Here is a 22,092-nt window from a genome sequence, read left to right as displayed (position 1 = left end):
CCCTTAACTCGTTAAGGTTAGTTTTCCATATTTATTAGCAGCCGTCATCTCTAACCTGCGCACTAACGTGTCGCCTTTTCATTGGTTTGAGGAACCAACTGTTGGATCACACGAGGAACTTAACATGCAACAGAGATAACGCAAGTGGGGCCACACATAGCTTACGTGTCTCTGTCCACGTAGGACAGCCTGCTCCCTTGAACTGCCACGTCATACCAAAAAGTTCAAGATAGAGAACCCACCCATAAAAAGTAGATAACAAATGTTATGATATGATGACAAGTTGACAACAAGTTAACCAAAAAAAAAAAAAAAGAGAGAGAAAAAGAAAACTCAAAGCTCAAAGCTATTGCTGATGATGAATGAATTCTGCTACACATGCTAATTCCTGTGACTTCTGCTCAACTGTTTTCTCTCTTTTTTCGTTTCTGTCAGCTGACAAAAAAGGGTTTTCCGCTCTGATTCAGGAGAGTCCAACTGCTTGAGGAGCAAGTTGAGGTTAGTTAATGGTTGGTTACAGTTAATGCTCAAGACTCAAGTTGTTGATTGTGGAATTTCCTGAAAGTTTTTGCCCTTTCATTTTAGTTTATAGCAAGTCAAGTTTAGCAGCTCTTTCTTGAGTGAAGTTGAACCAGTCAAGCTAATCGAGTTGTTTCCGTTGTTTTCAAGCAAATCCCATTTGCAATTAGTAGTATTTGATCAAAGATGGAAAGAGGAGGTAGTGTTTTGGTGAAATTCACTTGATTCTGATATGGAATTTGAGCAGTAGACTGCTGTGGTACTTAATGACTTGGAGTCTAAAGTAATATCCTGATAAAATCGTGAGTTTATCTTGATTCTGCAAAGGTATAATACTTTAATCCTTCACCAGTGACCTTAAGTTCGATCTAGCTCTGTTTGCATGGCATTTCTTTCTTTCCTATCTCTCGGTGGCAATTTATATCCTATAGTCTTTTGAGTTATGTTTCGCCTGTTAAACGTTTGATGGAAGGATGAAATTAGTGTCTGGTAAGATATGAAATGAAAATTTGACTTTCTTATGCTGTTTTGTCGCTTTTGATTGCTGGTTGGGGTTGGATCTAGGAGGAATTCCTGCAGAATTCTGTTTATCTTGGACTTGAATGCATGTGAACGGTTAGCTGTTCGTATTATGTTCCCCTGGTGACATGGAGATGGAAAAAACTTGTGAATTCTGTTTGATCCTAAGACCAATTGTGTACTGTAAGGCAGATGCAGCACATCTTTGCCTATCCTGTGATGCCAAGGTTCATTCAGCTAATGCTCTTTCCAACCGGCATACACGCGCCATTGTTTGTGAGTCGTGCAGATACCGCCCATCTTATGTTCAGTGTTCAGATCATCAGATGTTTATGTGCCGCGCTTGTGACCGCAACCAACATGATCTCTCTTCCCAACACCAGAGAAAAGTGATGAGTTGTTATACAGGATGCCCTTCTGCTAAAGATTTTGCGGCACTCTGGGGTCTTGACTTGAATGAATTGGATAATGATAGTAAATCTGAATATCAATCTCTTCCCACGTCAAGTGCAGCGGTAAGTACAGGGGTGCTCACTTTCAACAATTCAAGACAGTCTTGCTCAGTGGCAGGCATTTCATCAGTATTTGATGTGGCTTCCACCACCAGTAAGTTACCCAAAGTCCGATCAAGAGGCAAAGACGCTAAGGTATATGCGGCAACTGTGAATAGAAGCTCATGTCAATTTAGGTCCTTGAACTTGTTACTGGCATTTAGGCATTTCATGTTGAGTTCAGTTTGCACAGCTTTCTTATTTGTTGAAGAGAAAAGTACATAGTGACCGTTTTCATACTTGTGTGATAGTTTCCAATCAAAAAGAGTTCATACAATTTACTAGCCTATTTGATAACCAGGAAGGGGCAAAGTCTAAAGAAGATGGTTCACTCCTACATCTGATGTCATGTCAATTGTTGTCACTATCTTCTGCTGCAAAAGGAGATGCTTTTTCTCCTCTCATACTTTTCCTGAATTTATGGTTTGATTTTGCAGTATGCATGATCTATGATTTGCAATTATTTTTATGCCTCTAATGGTACTTCAACAATAAAATGACCTCTCTGTTGCCTAGCTCAAAAAGTAACACGTAGCAAAGAAACAGCTGATTCAATTATGTCAAATGGTTGTCATTCACTACGCCTGAGCAAGCATTTCATTACCTTTGCTCCCCAAACAAATTTCTTCTCCTTCATGGTGCAGCTGCTGGGGTCATTCTCAAGCCCTTTGCAGTATTCTTCATTGTTTGTGGACTGTATGGTTTCTGAAATCATTCTACCTGCTAAAAGAGTAACATTAAGGGGATGCAAACCAAGAGGTTTTATTTAGCTTGGAGAGAAAAGAGACACAGGAAAGAAATTTTCCTAAAGAAAAAGGAGTGGTGCAACCAGCAATATCACTAAATATAATTGCTGTCCACGCTTCACTACTCTGTACCACACAAAGATGCATCTTACATGCATCTTTACCAGGTTAGATTGGACCCCAACCAATGCTCGAGATTTGTATGAACTGATTATTGAAACATTTATGTGGTATCTCTGAGAAAGTTCCTAAGTGAACCATGAGATAACAAGTATAACTACTTCAGTATGATCAATTTGTAGTTGTCTTTTTTATCCTGCTCAAATTTTATTTGGAAAACAGGTACATCTTACTTCAGTTATGCCATAACATCTATTTTATGCATCCTGCTGAAATGATTCAGGTTCCAAATAAATTACTTATTCCTAGCTTTTGGTCGAAGTTATACCATGGTTTGCCTTAGTAGAGTTTGATTAACATTATAAGATTAGTGCTGTCAACATTAACCACTCCATTGTAGATAATATCTGTTTCTTGCTGTTGGTTTACCATTATCCTTCTTCAAACTTTTGAGAGCTTGGTACGCTAATATAAGATAACATAAGCTTTATACATGTTGTTTCTAAGGATTGATGAAGGAATGTAGGCTGATTGATTACTTACATGTGTAACTTTGCAGGCTGCTGTCCACAGGAAGAATATTTTCCATGTACTGGAACAGATTAATGACTTAAAAAGGCTTCAACTGACTCAGGGAGATGGAAAATTTTCTTTTATGAGAAGCCAAGGGGAAATTGATATGTCTTCATTTAAGTTCGACGCAAAAAGGAAGATGCATGAAAATCTTGATCAACATTTGCAGCATGCTCTTGATCTTGGTTCTGATCTTCACGGCAGTCATCACGAGAATCCAACTACTGAACCTTTTCAACTTGCTTTCTCACAGATGGACGGGGACTCCTTCTGGCAGTGTAAAAGTCCAGTACAGAGTGGCCAGGTTTTTTTATCTTTCTTTCGAGTCATTAAGATGACTTAAGAAGTAAATTCAGTTTCATATATGAATTCAACATGATGGAACTAATGCGCACTCCACACTAATGTGCACTGGAGTGCCTCTTTTTACTATACCACAGAGAAGGATATTCTCAGTTATTTCCGATAAAATGCGGTCCTTCTTACACATCAATACTTTTTTTCTTATAAAATAAGAAAAACCTTTTGTAAATCAACATGTCCTAGTTTTAGGAAAATTAAGTTACTACACATTGCAAACTAAGAAATTTAAGGTAAGCAAGACCAGTTAATGTATTCTTCTTTTTAATATTTTTAAGTGCCAGAATCAGATTTATAACCTAATACAGTTCTTGAAAATCGTTAGTTTGCATTCTTCATAGCATAGTACTTTCTCATTCTACTCTAGTTTCCCTCCCATCCTTCCCTTTTCTTTCTCCTGCTATAGGATGAGACAGATTTAGTAGCTTATTTACCTCCAATAATGCCTTCCCTTTCTCCTGCTGCATGATGAGACAGATTTGGTGGCTTATTACCTATATCACAGCTTCTGAACATAATCATATACCACCTTCAGTTATTCATGATGACCTTGTTAGTATGTCACTTATTTGTGGAACTAAATGCCATACTAGTGTTTCATTTGGGACACGAAGTTCAAATGGATGTCCAGGCACCACAAAGCTGATCCAAAGTTTTCTTTTAGTTTTATATGATAAGCATTTTCCCGCAAATTTTTTGTCCATCCAAATGACAACTGAATGTTGCTGAACTTATGGTTCTTGATTTTCCATTTCAACAAATTTAATGATGCCAAAATGCAATTCATACTTCTGTTTAGTTACTAAGTTTGTTAATGAGTATGATACAACAGTATCAAAAGCATGATGCTAATTGTCAATGAATTACATGTTTATTCTTCAAACGCCATGTACATTTTCTTAAACTTAAAATTTGCAGCTTTGGACTCAAAATATGCAAGACCTAGGAGTTTGTGATGAGCTAGGATGTTCTGATGATTTTACCATGCCTGATGTGGATTCAACATTCAAAAACATCGAAGAGCTCTTTGGAGGCGAGCAAGAGCTAGCTAGAGCTCTGCTTGATGACAATTATACGACATGCTCCTCTGTAGAGAAGGATATGTCTATTAATAAATCAGACAATGGTTATGAACGATCAGTTGAGGTACAAATTATTTTTGTCTGGACTCATTATCAGCGTATCCTCCTTACAGAATCAGAATATAGAAACTCCAGTGATATGGAAATAGTTCATTTAGGATTATTCCCTGGTAACAAAATTATCAAGAATACATCTTGAAGACTAGATATGCTACTTGACAGTTGAAATTTTCTTTCATTTAAAGTAATAGCCCACCTTTTTTGTACTCTGCGATGCTTCTCCTTCCCCCAGGCTGACATACAGAAAAGTACACCTTGTAAAGTCCAAAGAGGATGAAATTATATACAACTTAAGAGTGTTTTGAGAGTCAAAAAAAAGAAAGATTATGTTATTCAGATAATGAATGTAAGAAATAATGAGCAGAACAATTACAGATATGGCTACGTGTCTAAGCTGCATATAGATGTAATAAATGAAAATTAGCGACAATAATGAAGATAAGTCAGTGACAAGAAAGCCGCTTACAGTAAAAATCATTTGTCAATACATGCTGTCAAAGCATTTATGTGCAGTCGATTTGAAGTTGTACAGAACTTTGTGAGGGTTGAAAAAAGTACAATATCAAAGAAAAACAAAAAGAAAATGTGTATTTCTTAGAGCTGTAGAATTGAATGAACACAATCAGACAGGGCACAATCATATTTTTTTAGTATATGCAAATGATTGTTTGAGCGGTATCCATTGTATTGATCTAGTCATCAGGTATTCTGGGGCCGAAGGTCGAAGACCGGAGTGGATGCTAATCCTTTTTTTTTCATTTTTAATTTTTTCCTCCTTGCCTCTCTTTATCCATTACAGGATGTCTCAGCATCTTCTTCAGTTTGCATCTCTTATTCAGCTAATGTTGACAATGATGTTGGCTCTTCTGACTTCACTACAACCAAGGAACATCCTTCAATTCAACCGTCTTATTCAGCATTGTCCCTTTCTCTTTCAAGGCTCAGTGCTGAATGTGTGGACAGTGAACCGTGTTCCAGTTTTAAGAGACAACAACTTTCCAGCAACTTGTCTGATTTGGAGAATGCACAATTAGAATGTAAAGAAAATAACATGACAAGATATAAAGAAAAGAAGAAGGCACGAAGGTAAGCCTTGCTCTTTCTTGCCATCTCTCTACCTCTTTCTTTTGTTTTTGGTTACTGACTACATTTTCTTCACCTGAAGTGTGGACAAGCAATCTCGGTATTCACCTCGAAAAGCTAAATCTGATGTTAAAAAACTGGTGAGGGATCAATTTGTGAAGATACGTGGATGTGAATCTGATTCTGTGAATTTTAGTCGGAGCTTCTGAAGAACTAAATTTTTGCGTGTCCATTTTCAAGATGCCCTGACGTTTTACTCTTTGCATTTCTCAGAGCAACACAAGAATGTTTGACACATTGTTTGAATTTGCTTGCCTGCATCCCCGATATTTCCGCAATCTTAAACTTGTAAAGCCTGTAATTATGTCCTCACAGAACATGACATATATCTAATATTTCAGCTTTCCTGTACCCAATTGTTATTGCAGTTTACTCCTGCTGCAAATTATTTCCTGAATGATGTTTGACTTGATTCCTTGTGTAGATCAAGAACTATTAGCCCATTTGTTAAAGAAAGCAAATTGTGACAGTACTAGTCTTTCGTTTGGTGCAAAGATATCAAGAGAGTACTTTTCGCAATAAAATACAAGATGAAAAAAAGCAGAAAAAACAGGTGTGCAAAATAACCTTCCCTCTGTCAGATCGACCGCACAGGCGATACAAGAATAAAAAGAAAATCCTGAGAAAGTACAGTTGTTTGATGATTTCTTAATTCTATGAGATAAACAATTTTGGGATGCGTGGAAGCTGCTTCTAGCATGGAAGTTTCAATTCTTTTAACGGTAATAGAAGCCCTGCAGTTTGTGTAGTGGATGCCTGAACTTTTGTGATCCATAGACTGTTGATTTGATAACTATTAAAACACTGATGAATTTACAGTTCAGATAGTGACCTAGTACCCATTCTGCTCTGCTGTTGGTTGAGGTTGCACATCCTTATCCCACATCATAGGTATTAGAGCTATCCAGTATAAGTTTCAGCTGAAGAAAATCTGATCCTGCAGGCATTATACTCATCTGTTTAAGTGCCCTGTTTATGGTCTCATGTAAATTCAATACGTAGACATTGTCACAGTTCTTTGTCTGCTGGTCTTGGAATGGCCATCAAGAAAAGGACAAGGAGCAAACTGGAAAGACAAGAAAAGGAAATTGATAACCATTTTGATTAAGTTATCTAATTACAACTATAAAATCTGTAGTTTGAAGTGCATCTCACAAGAGACAGCCAATTGTATGTGCTGAGAGGAGGCCATATTCAATTCTTGCCCTTATTCCTGGATTTCAAGTAACTTGCATATGAAATGGAAATACCATAGATGCAAAATCAACATAGATCTGTGACTAAATTAGACACTTGATTGTTGAGATAGTCTAACAGAAAGGGAAGGAAGATAAAACTTTAATGTAAAGGTCAGTGACAAGTAATACATTGCTAGCTAAGCTTAACAGCTATGACATACCAAGAAAGAAGTGATTGCTTAAGCCAAATGTGGGATTGTGGGATCATGGGTTTTACCAAACGTATATGATTTAAGTTTTGATTGGAAGAATATTAGAGGAACAAGTTAGTTAAAAGGTGTAACAAAGAAGCAAACACTACAAAGCCATCATCAACATTCTCTTTCCAAATGACACGTGTCTCAATCAATTTCAAGATAAAAATAGATTGAATTTTCCAATGACAGAGAAATTGGGAACGCCATAAACCACCACCATCACCATAACCCCCCCCCCCCCCTCCCCCACAAAAAAAAAAAAAAAAAACTTCTCAACTACGCAACTACAGTTATCAAATAGTAGTGTGTCACTAACCGCAAATGCAGCATTGAAATTACGGAGCAAGAGTTCTGATCTTTTTTCTTTTTGTTTTTGGTTTTTTTTGGGGTGTGAAGGCTTGCAAGTTGATTTGAGATCTAAAAAATGGGACATTTTGATTTGACTGTTATACATACTGGAAATTTGAGCAGCATTGAGTGTCGAGTCACAGATACTGGAGTAGGATTAGATTGGATGGTAAGGTGGAAGATTATGAGTAAAAGATTTTTAATTCATCCACTTATCGCAAAAAAGAAAAAGTCACAAATACTACAGGAAAATATTTTTGGTCCATTTTGGTTTGATACCTTTACTTTTTTTTTGGGCAGGCGGGCGGGCGGGCGGGGATTAGGGGGGTGATGCCAAGGTTACCAATTTTTGATTTCATTTTAGGTCTAAAGTGACACATAACCCTATCAATTCAGTATGTGATAATATGACTTAACCTAAAAATTTTGTATGAAAATAATATGTTAGAATTGGTATTTTTAGCAAAAGTTCAAACTAAAAGAATCAGAACGGAAATCTAATTTAATACTTAAAAGAATCAATTCAAGGGAAGAGTATAACCCTTTAAGCATAAGTCATTCCTTTCTATCATTGCAAGAAGAAAATTTTGCCCCTCAAAATCGTTTTGATTATGATTTGAATTTTCAAGGACTCTTAACACCAAAAAATTAAATTGTTAGGAACATCCAACTCTCATGTTTACGGCATCAACTGAATTATTTGAATTTCAATATTCAAAAGCTCAGTATTGGGGATATCCAACTCTTATATTTAAGAGAAAAAAAATAAAGGCATTAACAGGAGGCTTGACAAGCATCAACTCATAATTACCGGAATACCCTCACAAACTCCAGCAAGACTCGGTAATTTATGAAGGGCAAATTCGGTCGGAAGAACCCAAAGCTCAGATTTTACATTTTCTTTTGGGTTAATACCACTTTGTCCCCCCAAACTTTGGACGATTACCCACTTCAGTCCCTAAACTTCAAAATGGGATACTTAAATCCCTAAACTTATAAATACCTCCCATTTAAGGAAAATTGTTAACAAATCCTGAATGCCGTTGGTGGTCGAAGTGTCCCATTTTATAAGGGTTTAGGGATTTAAGTGTCTCATTTTATAAGTTTAGGGACTTAAGTGGGAGGTATTTATAAGTTTAGGGACTTGAGTGTCCCATTTTGAAGTTTAGGGACTGAAGTGGGTAATCGTCCAAAGTTTGGGGGGACAAAGTGGTATTAACCCTTTTCTTTTTGAACCTTCCCAAAAGTTAGTTAGTAGTGCGGGAAACAAAAAGTAACAAACTAAACGGTCGCGCAAATTTCCGAAACTACCCCTTAAACCAGAAGCATTTATCTATAAAAATCTCTCTGATCATCTTCTCCATTAATTTCCAGTCTCAGTTTCTCTCTCTACAGTTCTCCTTTCTCTCTCTAGACCAGCCAAAACCTCAACCAATTACTGTTTTTTATCAGGTAATACATCCAATAATCTTCCTCGCTCTAATACTTAATCCGCCTCCACATGCATAGGCTTCAAAATTAAGCACAATTATTTCCTTTATGATTTGCTGGAAATTGCAATTTTCAGAAATTTTAATCTGTTTTCTTCATCCTGCAGCTAGAGAGAGAGAGAGAGGGGGGGAGAGGAAGATGGAGAAAGAAAGCTCGAAAACATCGGTTCATGGAGGAACAAGCAATATCAGGAGGAACTTAAGCTACAACGACATTTCCCGATCGCCATCACCATCGCCGTCATTTCTCAATTACGAATCAGACGGCGGAGAGTTCACGACGTACGAAAAGGAAATAATGATGGCGTCACGCTTGCATCAATCTGATTTGCTAACAGACCTGCACCACCATCAGGACCTCGTGGACCGCCAAAACACCGTGCTTTCTTACATGAAAGAGGCCGCCAAGCAAGCCCAAGCACTCCGGCAAGAGAACATTAATCTGAAAATGGTCAATGCTGAGTTGACCAATCGGTTGGGATTGTTGATCAAAGCCACGTCGGAGTACGCCGCATCGTTCGGGTTCTCGGGTGTGGACCCGGGTTTGAATGTGGATTCTTTGTTGAATGGGTTGAGTAGGATGAGTTTGGCGGATGGAGCTGGAGTTAATGAGGGGAATGCTTGGAGTGGCCCGGCGGCTGATGGGGACAGTCCGAGTCCGACGAGTGTGATGGAATCTGGTGGAGTAGAAGGGAGTGGGGAAGGGACCCCGGGCAGGATTCTGTTGCCCAAGAGCATATCGATTCGGTCCACTGGATACTTGAAGCCGGTTCAACCTGGTGGGAATGGTGGCGGGAAGGTAAATAAGGTACAGAACCGTAGCAAAATCTGGGATGACACGGTAAATTTTGCTGTCTGGTTTACTGATTTTATCCCAGCGTTTCTCTACTCTGCTATGCTTTGATAATTACTTATTGCCATTCTTGCAACTCTCTCGAATTAAATCTTGGGATTAGCATCTGCGGTCAAGAGATCAATCTTAACTAGAGCTAATTAATTGAATTGCATTACTCGAGTTCCTTAGGACTTGGGAGCTTCAGTAAGATACTTTTGGCTTTTCTTTTCTGATCTTTCTCTTGTTCCTTCTTGGTTATCTCTCCCTTGTATTAGGGGACATGGCTATCAAAGACGATGTGCAATCTTCTTTATGCCTTATGTGGTCCAAATTTAACGTGTGCAAGAGAAAATTTAGCTCTTTTTTCTGCTTCTTGGACTTGTGAAAGATAGGTGCACTGGTTTTGTTTGCCTCTTTTTCTTTACACATATGATGAGGATTTATGTCATGGTCATGAGCACAAAGGACCCCATCATATACCGCGACTGCTTATTGTCTGCAGGGTGGTTCTTAATTAGTAAACTGATGTATTTCAGTGACAATATGAATGTAGCATAAGGTCTTCGTGCGAGGAGGGAAAAAGGAAGAGCAGCCACTTGAACTGGAGGTCTACAATCAAGGCATGTTCAAGACTGAACTCTGCAACAAATGGCAAGAAACTGGGGCATGCCCATATGGAGACCACTGCCAATTTGCTCATGGAATTCAGGAGCTTCGCCCTGTAATTCGCCACCCACGGTACAAGACAGAGGTGTGTCGCATGGTGCTGAATGGTGACCACTGCCCTTACGGACATCGCTGCCACTTCCGCCATACTCTCACTGACCAGGAAAAAGTCATCAGGTCCATCAACATAAGGTCTCTCAAGGTGCTAAATCGGTAGCTTGTGATTATTCATTGTTTATCAAACTCGTGGTGATAATGGTTTACTGATCACGGAAATGTAAATGAATGTGAAGAGCTGTTTATAATCCTTAAAATAATTCATTAATTAGTAAATTGCAAAAGGAAATAAATGCACAGTGAAGCACTCGGCGTATCTGTATCATCAGGATCAGAAGTGAAAGAGAATATATGCTAGAAGCTGAAACTTGAAAGCATCAGAATGACAGTCAGTCTCTAGGCAAGTTGGGTGATCTGTATTATTTTCTCGTCTATCTGTTTGTAAAAATAGGCTTTTGGCATTTGTCAAGTAAAGATTATTCTTTCTTAGCCCATAAAATAGAAGAAGCATGGCAAGATAGGTTAAAAAAGCTCCTCTACTTCATCATGTAATCTAAATATGGCCCAAGTAATAAGCGTTTCTGATTTTTGCAATCAATTGGCTGGAGTTCAACTTTATTGTAAAACATTGTCCATTGTTCATTTGTTGCCCTAGTTCACAACTTCACCTATCAGTTTCTGTTGATTATGATTGAAATGGAAAAGCAAGGTAATCTTATGGGCGCGTTCCTATCTACCAAAAACTATTGACGTGCATTTGGAATTTGTGTAGAGAATGGCCTAGATGTAAAAAGAGGAGGAAGATCAAACATTATTATATGGTTAATGGTTCAAGTAAGAGATACTAGACAACCAGGTCGCTTAACAACCAAAAACAAGTCCTTTGTTTTGGGCAAAGTTGTGAGGATCATGGCATTCATCAAACAAATGACATCCTTTTGATTGGAAACGAGTGGAACTAGTTAGTTAAAGTTGTAGCAGTGAAGCAAACTCTCTTAAGTATCCATCATGGCATCCCTACCAAATGAAAGAATGTCCTAATCAAGTTAGATTCCAATGACCCAAAACATGAACTCTCCTAAACCAACTATCACCAACTATAAGCTTTCAATACAAGCGATATTAGCAATCAAACAGCCCTCACTAACCGCAGCATGGAAAGAGACCGGAAAAAGTCACTTAACTCACTTGGTCAAGGCTCTATTGGACCGTTGTTTTACTTCATAATTCACTATAACTTTCTATATATAATGCGTGAGCAATGGGTTTGGTGTTAAAACAAGATGTCATTATTTGTTATTTCGATTTTATTTTTGCATGATGAAGTAATGTATAACCATCTCGTATTTCCTACTCCCATATTCATATAATTGCTCCTACTGTACTTATCTACGACTCATGCTTCATACTTTCACGTTTATATAGAAATTCCCACTACTCTGTAATTAATTCCTTTACTACAACTAACTAATTTGTTATTCTATATTTTTCTTTTTATTTTTCCCTCACTAATTAGTGCCTCACCCACTAGTTGAAGATAACAAGTTAGAGTTTTTTGTACTCGAAAACATAACTGACAATCATATTTTTCTTAGTCATGCAGATATAATTTTTGTTTAAATAAGTGATCGATTGTTAACACTCTTTGTCATACTATAAACTTATAGCCATTTTCATGATAAAATTATGTCAAAGAGAAAAGGTATATTGCCAAATTTTCTTTTAACATCAAAGAGACAGAATTTTCTAATTACTAATAATGTTTTAAAAACTAGTGGAGTAGAAATGTGGAATAAGTGTTATACTACCCTGAAATGAAAAAGGGGAACAAGCGCATGTAGGGTGATGACATTTTCGTAAATTAACAGTTCATCAAGGGTATACCTGTGACAAGCTCATTCATAATGCCAAAGTCGTTACTTTTCCCGCTCAAAATCCTATCCGGAATCAGGCCTTGACAAATACGTAACCGACTCCACTATAGTCACAATTACCTTTATACCCTTTGAAGAGCGGGATTTAGACCGAATCTTGGAAGAGAGCTGCAAAACAAACGAAGCAGTTAGTGTAAATCATCATCTTTTCCCAAACTACCCCTGTCAAGTCACAACTACTACGATAAAACCTCTCTGCCTTCTTCTCCAGTTCCATTTTCCAGACTCAGTTTCTCTCTCTAAAACTCGCTCATTTCTCTCTATACAGCTGAAGTTCACTTCCGTTGCTGCTTAACTCATTTTTGTTCTTGTTTTCAGGTAATTAATCAATTCATTACTCTTTTCTTAGAGGTCTTCGTTTATAGAAGTATTAATTAATTCAATTTTGAGTTTATTTCCTGTTCTTTTGGTTGATTAATTCTCCTGTTAATTTCAGCTTTAACTAATTTTTTTAGTTAATTTAGACTATACGTAATCGTCATTTTTATTACTCCAATCGAACGCTGTTTATGTGTAAATTCTAGCTTTTGGATGATCTTCGATGTTTCGTTGTGAAAATTCATTAATGTTAACCAGAAGCTCGAATGAAGCTTCAATTTCGTGATCTTTCCAGGAAATTAAATGAAATTTGCAATCTTTTCCGTTCGAAGATGAATATGAACAGAATTTATGCAATATGCACATAGATGAATATGCATATACCTACTTATGGTCGTATGCTTAAGTTTTACAGAGAAGAATATAGCGAGACACGAGAATCAGGTTTCAACTATAGATATAGATAAACTTATATGCATTTATTCATATTTGCTCAATAATTACGCGGAAAATCAGAATAAGCGTCTCGGAGATCCGGTTGTGTTCAATTGCATTAGTTGTTCCTATTTTTTCATCTAACATTAGTATGTAGGATTTTTTCTGTTCATGTGACATATATTACTTAGTTTCCAAGAAAATTCATTTTTTTAAAATTGCTGCAGCTAAATTTCATAGAAATCTGTTGAGAAATCATGGAAATGGAGAAAGAAATCTCAAAAACTGGGCAAAGAGGTGGCAGAACAGCGAGGAATGACGTGAGCTTCAACAACATTCCGCTACCACCAGCGTCGCCACCGTTACCATTCATAACTTACCCCGGTGACATAGGCTTGGCCCCTTACCGGCTGTCGGAACTGGAAATTAGGATGATGATGTCACGGTTGCGTCACTCTGACATGTTAACGGACCTGCACCACCATCAGGAACTCATAGACCGCCAGTACACGGTGCTTTCTTACATGGAAGAGACCGCCAAGGAAGCACAAGCGTTGCGCCAAGAGAATATCAGTCTAAAAATGATCAATGCCGAGTTGACGAATCGACTGAGCTTATTGCTGAGAGCAACTTCGGAGTATGCTGCGTCTGTTGAGTTGTCGGGTCTGGGGCTTGGTCCGGGTTCTGATATGAGTTCAGTGTTGCATGGATTGGACAAGATGAGTTTGGGGGACGGGGTTAACGAAGACAGGAGAAACAGGGGAGATGGTGTGGAGGGTGCTGGGGAGAATACCAGTCAGGACACTATGGTGGATACGGATCTGGCTGAAGGAAGTGAGAATGATGAAGTGAATCGGGTTTCCTTGCCAAAAAGTATCTCTGTTCGGTCTGATAGGAAATTGAAGACTGTTCAAACTGGTGGAAGCAGCGAAGGGCAGATATATAAGGTAACTGGATCCCATAAAAAATACAGCTATAAAGAAGTAAATTTGTTAATTGTTGAAACATTTCTATTGGCTAAATTGGGATTTGGGGTACAGTAGTACATTAATTAGTTGTCCCTGATTCTGTTTTCGTTAAACCAGAAAGTCCACTGTGATCATAGTGGTCGATATGTTGACAGGGTTGTGTTAATAGGTCTACAGAACTAAAGCTTAAGTGCTTAACACTGCCTCAATTCAGGAAATTTTTATACTATATTCTAATATTAGGTGACATTGATTGTCTTATTGAGGGCATCTGTAAACCATTTGGCCTGACTTCTCGATGTGTTAATTCATTATTTTGATGAAGCTGTTTAGATTTCACTAAGAGACATGAAAACTTACTGAGTGTTGTTTTGATCAGTTAAGTGAATTGTTATCGCAATACAAAGGTGAATCTCTTTTCCAGGTTTATTTTCTTTAGAATTCATCAAATGCTAATTTCCATTTGAGATTTATTTTGTTTATGCTTTCCCACTACTTTGTTTATGAAACTGGGGATTGCCAAGTTTGTTGCATGGAATATATTTTATACTAAAAGCAAAACGAAGGACTCTAGGAAATGTCTGGTGTTTTTGCTGAGCATCATCCAGTTCTAGCCAATGCCCTGATCGTATGATTGTTAGCTAACGTGTTTGATGGTGTGAGTGCAGCAAAGGGTGTACGTTCCAGGAAGCGAAAAGGAGAAGCAAACTGTTGAGCTGGAGGTCTACAATCAGGGAATGTTCAAAACCGAGTTGTGTAACAAATGGCAAGAGACCGGGGAATGTCCCTATGGAGAGAACTGCCAATTTGCTCATGGAATTAAGGAGCTGCGCCCTGTACTTCGCCACCCAAGGTACAAGACTGAGGTATGCCGCATGGTGTTGAGCGGTGATCACTGCCCTTATGGACACCGATGCCACTTCCGCCACACCCTCACTGATGAGGAGAAGCTCATCAGGTCCATGAACATCAGGCCTCTAAAGCCACTCAATCGTTAGGTCCATGATTATTACTCCCCTCAATGATGTTAGACAACTGCAGAAGTCTTGGCTGGTATGCAACGGTGTTTTTGTTCTTCAAAGTAAGCAAAAGATTAATAGGCAATAAGGCTAAGGTCCACTGATGTGATAATACTAACTGCTTGATTAAAAAAAAAACTGTATGATCCGTAGTCAAGGAGATTAAAGGTAACATTTCTCGGCAGTGCACCTTTGATGAGTTAGTGTGCACTGTTTACGTGGTTGTTTTTAGTTCATGAAACGAAGGAGCAATAAGAAGCAAATGATAGAGATCTTTTTGGATTGTGATAATGTAACTATGTAAGCATTTCCTTGAAATTGCAAATATTTGACATTCTACGTTGGTTTTGTTCTTCTTCATTTTCTGGATAGGGTGTAAACCAGATGTGAGCTTACTTTAGTGACGGACCTCGTTTTATCACTGTTTTACAATATTAGGAGTGATGACTAGAGAACTCGTGAAGTTACAGAGGAATTGCTCAATGACTCGGTGTCTGATCTGATACTATTAGTAACTAAGGTGATGCATTGCTTTTACTGCAGACACAGAAAACCCAAAATCACAAAATAGATAGTTTAAAAATGAAAGCCTTTAAGATGCATTCTGCCTCTCTTGTATCAACTATCAGGCTAAGTATTCGATTTCGTTATATGTTTTTGGAAGAAACTTTTAGATACGTCACTTTGAAGATGATCAGAATTAGCAGAATTTGATAGAAGGTTAAGAAAGGACAGGCCGCTTGCCAAAAATAGTTTAAAGGTAGTTGGGCTTTTCAACATTTTCCCCTGGTTTAAGGAAACAAAGAAGAGTGTAGTAACGCTCCAATCTAATTTTGAGGAGTATCCGCTGCAGAACTTGGGCAGCTTTGTAGGCTGGCTACTATAGAATGGTTTATTCACCCCAATAGCCCAAGGTATGCTTTAAGGCTGGGGGAACTTTGGGCCTGCTTTGGCTATGATGATTATGAATGGTACACTGCAAGACTATAGACACTTTCAAAATTGTTAAGATTCCTACCCAATGGGCTAATTCAGACCTCTTATTTATATTTGTATGGTGTGAAGAATACCAGACTCTCTCAGTAGGTTTTCCACTCCACTACTCCAAGACCTCACCAATAAACTTCAGCCGCCATTTCTCACGATCAGAATCAGTACCAAAAAGCCAAAGGATACCACTTTAGATCTAGAAAGAAATTAAAGGAAAGGATAGGATAGGATGGAAATGGAGGAATAGCTAGGGAAAGCTTTTGGAAATCTGTGGGTTGGCAACAGCTGCTGCTGTCTGTTAAACTTCGGAGACAAAACTGGTATCACAGATTGGCTGTGTTACCAAGCCCACCGAGTCCAATGGCCTTCCTGAGGTTTCTCCGATTCCCTTCATACCCTTTACATATGTGAACTGGTCGAAAGATGGGACGAAGAGGGAAAGGCAGATGGATTTTTGCAAGAAATTGTTGGTGTGGGTGTGTGGGAGAGGATATGCATGAAAAAAGTCAAAAACCCTTTGCTTAGAAAGAAAAAAAGAAAGTCAAAAAAATTTTGAGGGGTTGAAGATTGTATCCTTTCCCAATCCACCCATACCGATGATTTCTTGGGATCCCTGCCTTTCCCAGCCTTGTTCTTTTAGATCTCAGACTGGTCTGCAGATATGGTAAAATCTTTCAGTTATCTTAACGTCTGACTATTTATATTGAGATTTATGTTTGTGCTAGGTTATGATTTTCTGCTGATTACTTACAAAAAAAATTGATTTTCTGCTGATTTTCTGGTCAGGTAAACCATTGGATTTGGGGTTTAGTTATCTTAATGTTTGCAGATTATACGCTTCTACGTTTTGCTTGGGGGACCCGTAAATCAAATGATGCTTGATTAGCCGTCAGATTTTTCATGTTAAATATTGAGTTGGTGAACGATTTTGAGTTAGGCATATGTTTGGTTAATTGAGTGAAAAATTCGGCTTCAAAGTTTTCCAATTTATTTTAATGCTGTTTTGTTGTCTCGCAAAACGCCTTCGACCTTCGAGTTTGGATAGGCAGAAGGGAGAAAATACTCTCTGTACCAAATGTGAAGATTAGCGGAGATGAGAAAGAATTTATCCAAAATCATGTTGACAGAATTTGTTTTCGATTCTCACCTAAGATCAATAGTTAGCTCCGGTTCAGAGAACTGAGTCCAGTCCAATTGGCATGATATCATGAAGGCCAAAATTATTTTGTTCTCCAGTTTCTCTTTGGTTCTTTCCCTTTTTTCATCTTCCCCCTTTTAGGGAAGCAAAGTGATATATGTTGGGAGGTTTTCTGAGGTTGAAAATACAAATTATTTAAGATAAATAATTAAATATGAGAGTCCTAAATCAAGATAAGGAAAAGAGTTTGCCCTGAGCATCGATCCGACTTGCGGTTCTTACTCAGAAGCTAAAGAGAAGATTCACTTTTCTTTGCAACTTGCAATTGATACTCAAGCAGAGAATCCAATGCGGAGTATTAAATTGAGACTGGCCGGCTAATGAAACCAGCGAATAAAACGCTGAAAGGTTGATTTTCGCTTGTATTACCCGTCACAAAGCAAAACAAGTTATATGTACTTTTGACATGCATTTGACTCCACTTTCTTACAAAAATCAGGGGTCTCTTTCTGGATGGCTATCTTGAAAGCCAGTAGAAAATCACGACATTTTTTGGGGGAAGGCAAGCTGCATTAATAAGAGGGGAAAAAATTACGAAGTAGATGTTTGTTTCTAATGATGTCTAAAACAACTGGAGGATAGGAGAGGTAAGAATTTCAGTAGTATAAAACAAGTAAAACAGGCCAAAAAGTATATATAATGTTGGATTTAAAAAGCTTGCCTATGTAGAGAAGAGAACTATATATTATCCATTAAAAAAAATGTAGCAATAATCAAGATGAATGCATCTCCCAAGGGTCAAGAACATCTCTGTACTTGACTTGAGCAAGAGCAAAAGTGGAGTATGCTAACCTCCGCTTGACAGCATTCTTGATTCGCTGGTGGGCTTTTGATTGGTGCTGGAAAATATGAGCACTTCGTTGAGCCCAATTGAAAGAAATAGAGGCTCTCAAAGAAACTTTTCTCATCACACCAATAGCATTTTTTTGGCCTCTCAAACGAACAGGAAGTCCATTCATTATATGGGTTCACTGTGCTCAGATGTTTTACCACAGCTTGTTAAAAGTATTAAATGTTATTAGACCACACTCTAAAACTAATAAATTCAGTAATTCACAGCCAAAAAAGGGTATGGCTGTGACCCTGTTGAGACGTTATACCGCAGCTTCTTCAGAAAATCATTTGAATCCCTTTTGACACTGATGAGTTTGAATGGAACTGTATAATTTCTTCACTGTTGTTGTTGAATTGTAAGGAGAGGCCTTATTTATTTAGGAGCGTTCTTTTCATCCAACTAGAAACGTCTAACATGAGCAGTACAAGATTTTTGAGATCCAAAACCATACCCGTGATCCATACGATGTCAATACGATTATTATATTTCTTAATTTTCATTTTTCTAAAAAATTCTTCTCGGTGGGCGGCTATTTTAGACTCCTTTGTTCTTTTATTTGGTACCAGACTTCCGAGTAGGTTTTGGACCACCCTACTCCAGGACCGCACCAAACAAACTTCAGCCACCATTTCTTTCTTACAATCCGAATCAGTACTAAAAAGCCAAGTATACCACACTCTAGATCTAGAAAGAACTGGATAGGATGGAAGTGGAGGAAAAGCTTTTGGGGGTCGGTGGATTGGTAACTGCTACAGCTATATATTAAACCTTGGAGGCAATACTCATAGCACAGATTGGCTGTTACCAAACCCCCCCGAGCCCAATGGTCTCTTCCTGTGGTTTCTCCAGTTCCCTTCATGCCCTTCACATATGTTCAATGGTCGAAAGATAGGACGAAGAGGGAAAGGCAGATGGATCTCTGCAAGAAATTGCTGGCGTGGGGGTCTTGGAAAGGATACGCTTGAAAAAACCGTTTTCTTGAATTAACTTTTTTTTGCCTTGGGCAAAAAAAAAGCGTTAAAGAAATTTTGAAGGTTGGAGATGATATCCTTTCCCAGGCCTCCCATGCCGGTGATTTCTTGGGTTCCCTCCCTTTCCCAAACTTGTTCTTTTAGATCTCAGGTTGCTCTGCATATATTCTGCAATGGTAAAACCTTTCAGTTATCTTATCATCTCTGCCTTTCTATATTCAGATCTATGTTTATGCTAGAGTATGATTTTCTGCTGATTTTATGGTCAGATAAACCATGTGATTTGAGCTGTGGTTGTCCTTTTTCCTTTTTTTTTTTTGCAGATTACATGTTACTTGAGTTCTTCTTCAGGGACCAGTAAATCAAAGGATATGCTTGATTGGCTGTTAGATGATTTCAGTTCATTCATTGAGTTGGTGAACTTCAAAGCTTCGAAATTGTGTTTTTCATTTTAGTTGTGTTATTCGTCTGGCAAAAAAGTTGTTTGAGCTTTGAATTTTTCCAAGGCAAAGAGTGATATATATTCCTCTAGTACCACGTGAGGTTTATAGAGTAGAGGTAAAAGAAGAAATCCCATGTGATGTGATGGAGTAAACAAAAATTTCTTCCGGTTTGTAATGAAATCAACCAAAAACACTCTTCCACAGCACCCCTGTGAACAAAGCCAAAACAAGATGAACAGAGTTGACTGCAAAAAGATGAGATCATGAACTGCAAAATAAAAAAGAACTTGCTTGGTAAAAAAGAACTGCAAAATAAAAAAAGTCCAGTTTGAGTATTTACCCAAGTCTTGTGATTTTAACTCCCAGTAATATTTGAGTAATTTGTATTAAAGGTAGTGATTCAAGAGGTTCAATTTACCTCTTGCATGGTCCTTGAGTAATACCAAAATGAAGTATCAAACGTAGACTAAAAAAAAATTAGAAGCAAACATAAGAAAAAAGTGCCCTTTACCTAGGCCAAAACATAAAACTAAATAGATGTATAAAGAGATAGATAATTTTTCATTCAGCCGAGTAGGTTTTTTTTAAAAAAAAAAAATACAAATAAAAACTATGTTACAATAATAAAAAAAAAGTCTCGAAAAACGAAAACATACAACGTTCAAGGCACGTATTCTGACACTAATTTATAATATTAATGGTACTCTAAGACTAGTTTAAAGTGTATTAAAGGTACTGCTCTTAGACTAGCTTGTATTATATTAAAGGTACAATTTAAGGTTTTGTAGAATTCTGAATTTTGAATTTTGAAATCTGAATACTGAAACAATTAATTTGCTGAATTTTAAGTACTGAAAAGAAATATATGAATGTCTGAATTTTAATGTTAAACCTATTTATACTGTTTAATAAATATTTATAACTGAATGCTTAATAAGTTAAATTTGATAAATTTGCCCTTATATCTTTTCATCCAAAAAAGAAATAGAACCTATGATTTAATTAGCTAAAAATGTTAGGTATGAAAATGATAATATTTATTTTTAAATCAAATTAATATAAAAGATGAAATATATTATATGAGGAGTATAGAGAAGATGTGAAAATCATTCAAAAGGGAGAAAAAAGAAATAGAAAATCATTAGACAGAGGATATTAGATTATTTAATTAGATAAGAATTTTGAACATAATTAACAAACAAGGGTAGATTTGATAGATAAGATAAGATAATTGAAGTAATTCTATTGATTTCTATCAGAATTAAACATTCAGTTAGGATTCTTGTGCTGAAAAAATTACACACAAGTTCAGAACTACTTAACAAGTTCAGCAAATAGATTTTCATTTATCAAACACTCAAAACATCTGAATGTGTGAAAAAATTCAGATTCAACACTTTTTTATGTTATCAAACAGACCCTAAGACTTATTCAATGAGCCGAGTTTAATTGAGTTTTTAGTTTTTCAGTTCCATTCATCAAGTTATCAAGTTAAACTTATTGTAACGAGTCAAAAATTGTGTTCGAGTTTAACTTATTAAAATTATCTCAAGTTCAAATTTGAGTTCGATCTTAACAATATGACATAAATAAGTCGAATTTAAAAGAGCCCGAGCTGAAAAAACTCAAATATGCTTGAATACTCTAATCATCTTTGCAACTAAAAAAATATAACTAATTTAGTTTGCCTATTGAATGAAAAGATTTCATCGAATATAAGAAGATTTTCAATATTTAAACAAAATAAAAATTTAAACAATCAAGACAAGATAAATCTATATATAATTACTAAAAAAAAATAGTAAAACAAGAGGTTGAATGAATGTACAAATGAATCTAGACGGATGACTCAGACTTGCGTCGGTGTATTTAATTCAACGAACCAGGAGCTCACGAGGTGCGCACGGGTCTTTCCATTACCATTTGTCGGGTCAACTTTTTGCAGCCTCGAAGCTACGCAACGCGCTTTTACGCTGCCCCACCACCTTGACAAATGACCCTCTTTAGCATATATGCCTTTTTTGTTATTAGTTTCGTTGGCATTTTATGAATACTGGAAAAAGGAAAAAGACTTAAAAAAAAAACCAGATATGAAGAGAAATTAATATTAATTTTCTTTTTTTTTCTGTTGAGGAATGTTAGAAACTTATTGATGAATGATTTTGAATTATGCCCATAAATCCCATAGTAGTATAATTTACAAAATGGGTTTATCAATTCTTGGATGCTTTTCTTCGGTAGGCAGCAAGGCAATACAATAGGACAGCACATGGAAGTCACGTCGTGGTTTCTCTCTTTCCAGCTGCCGGCCGACAATGACTATTATTCAATGGAAATGGTGGGGGCCTCTGATTTGTGAAGGACTTTGCAGACATCTCTATATAGTGAATAGTGACTAAGCATTCCACTCTGGTCTCGGGTCGGCAGAAGTGATTAGGGGTAGGAGAAAAGGAAGATGCCTTGGAAAATCCAGAGGA

At 37.2% G+C, this 22,092-nt stretch overlaps 3 protein-coding genes and 1 long non-coding RNA gene across 6 annotated transcripts; all 4 read left to right on the top strand.

Moving 5' to 3' along the window:
• The first annotated feature begins 313 nt into the window (after positions 1-313).
• On the top strand, positions 314-6,024 carry LOC113751337 (zinc finger protein CONSTANS-LIKE 9). 3 transcript variants are annotated; one of them, XM_027295312.1, is made up of 6 exons: positions 314-498; positions 1,328-1,685; positions 3,015-3,332; positions 4,307-4,534; positions 5,330-5,616; positions 5,696-6,024. In XM_027295312.1, the coding sequence occupies exons 2-6, from the start codon at positions 1,365-1,367 to the stop codon at positions 5,820-5,822; spliced, it is 1,281 nt and encodes a 426-aa protein (XP_027151113.1). In that variant the 5' UTR covers positions 314-498; positions 1,328-1,364; the 3' UTR covers positions 5,823-6,024. The 3 variants fall into 3 exon arrangements, with proteins under 3 accessions (XP_027151113.1, XP_027151112.1, XP_027151111.1); XM_027295311.1 differs by having other exon boundaries at positions 1,084-1,685; XM_027295310.1 differs by having other exon boundaries at positions 314-1,685.
• Positions 6,025-8,842: 2,818 nt separating this feature from the next.
• On the top strand, positions 8,843-11,093 carry LOC113754081 (zinc finger CCCH domain-containing protein 15-like). The gene is made up of 3 exons (XM_027298413.1): positions 8,843-8,908; positions 9,054-9,787; positions 10,335-11,093. Exons 2-3 carry the CDS (start codon positions 9,086-9,088, stop codon positions 10,662-10,664), a joined length of 1,032 nt encoding a protein of 343 aa, XP_027154214.1. The 5' UTR covers positions 8,843-8,908; positions 9,054-9,085; the 3' UTR covers positions 10,665-11,093.
• Positions 11,094-13,448: 2,355 nt separating this feature from the next.
• On the top strand, positions 13,449-15,157 carry LOC113752565 (zinc finger CCCH domain-containing protein 15). Its single transcript, XM_027296675.1, has 2 exons — positions 13,449-14,138; positions 14,828-15,157. The coding sequence occupies exons 1-2, from the start codon at positions 13,449-13,451 to the stop codon at positions 15,155-15,157; spliced, it is 1,020 nt and encodes a 339-aa protein (XP_027152476.1).
• Positions 15,158-18,785: 3,628 nt separating this feature from the next.
• Positions 18,786-19,821, top strand: LOC113753416. Its single transcript, XR_003465039.1, has 2 exons — positions 18,786-19,348; positions 19,496-19,821. It is a non-coding gene; the product is annotated as an uncharacterized LOC113753416 (long non-coding RNA).
• Positions 19,822-22,092: the final 2,271 nt, after the last annotated feature.

The sequence above is a fragment of the Coffea eugenioides genome, chromosome 11 (genome assembly GCF_003713205.1).
Source record: "Coffea eugenioides isolate CCC68of chromosome 11, Ceug_1.0, whole genome shotgun sequence".
Lineage (NCBI taxonomy): Eukaryota > Viridiplantae > Streptophyta > Magnoliopsida > Gentianales > Rubiaceae > Coffea > Coffea eugenioides.
The sequence above is the reverse complement of the archived record's forward strand: the minus strand, read 5'-3'. Positions and strand labels throughout refer to the sequence as shown.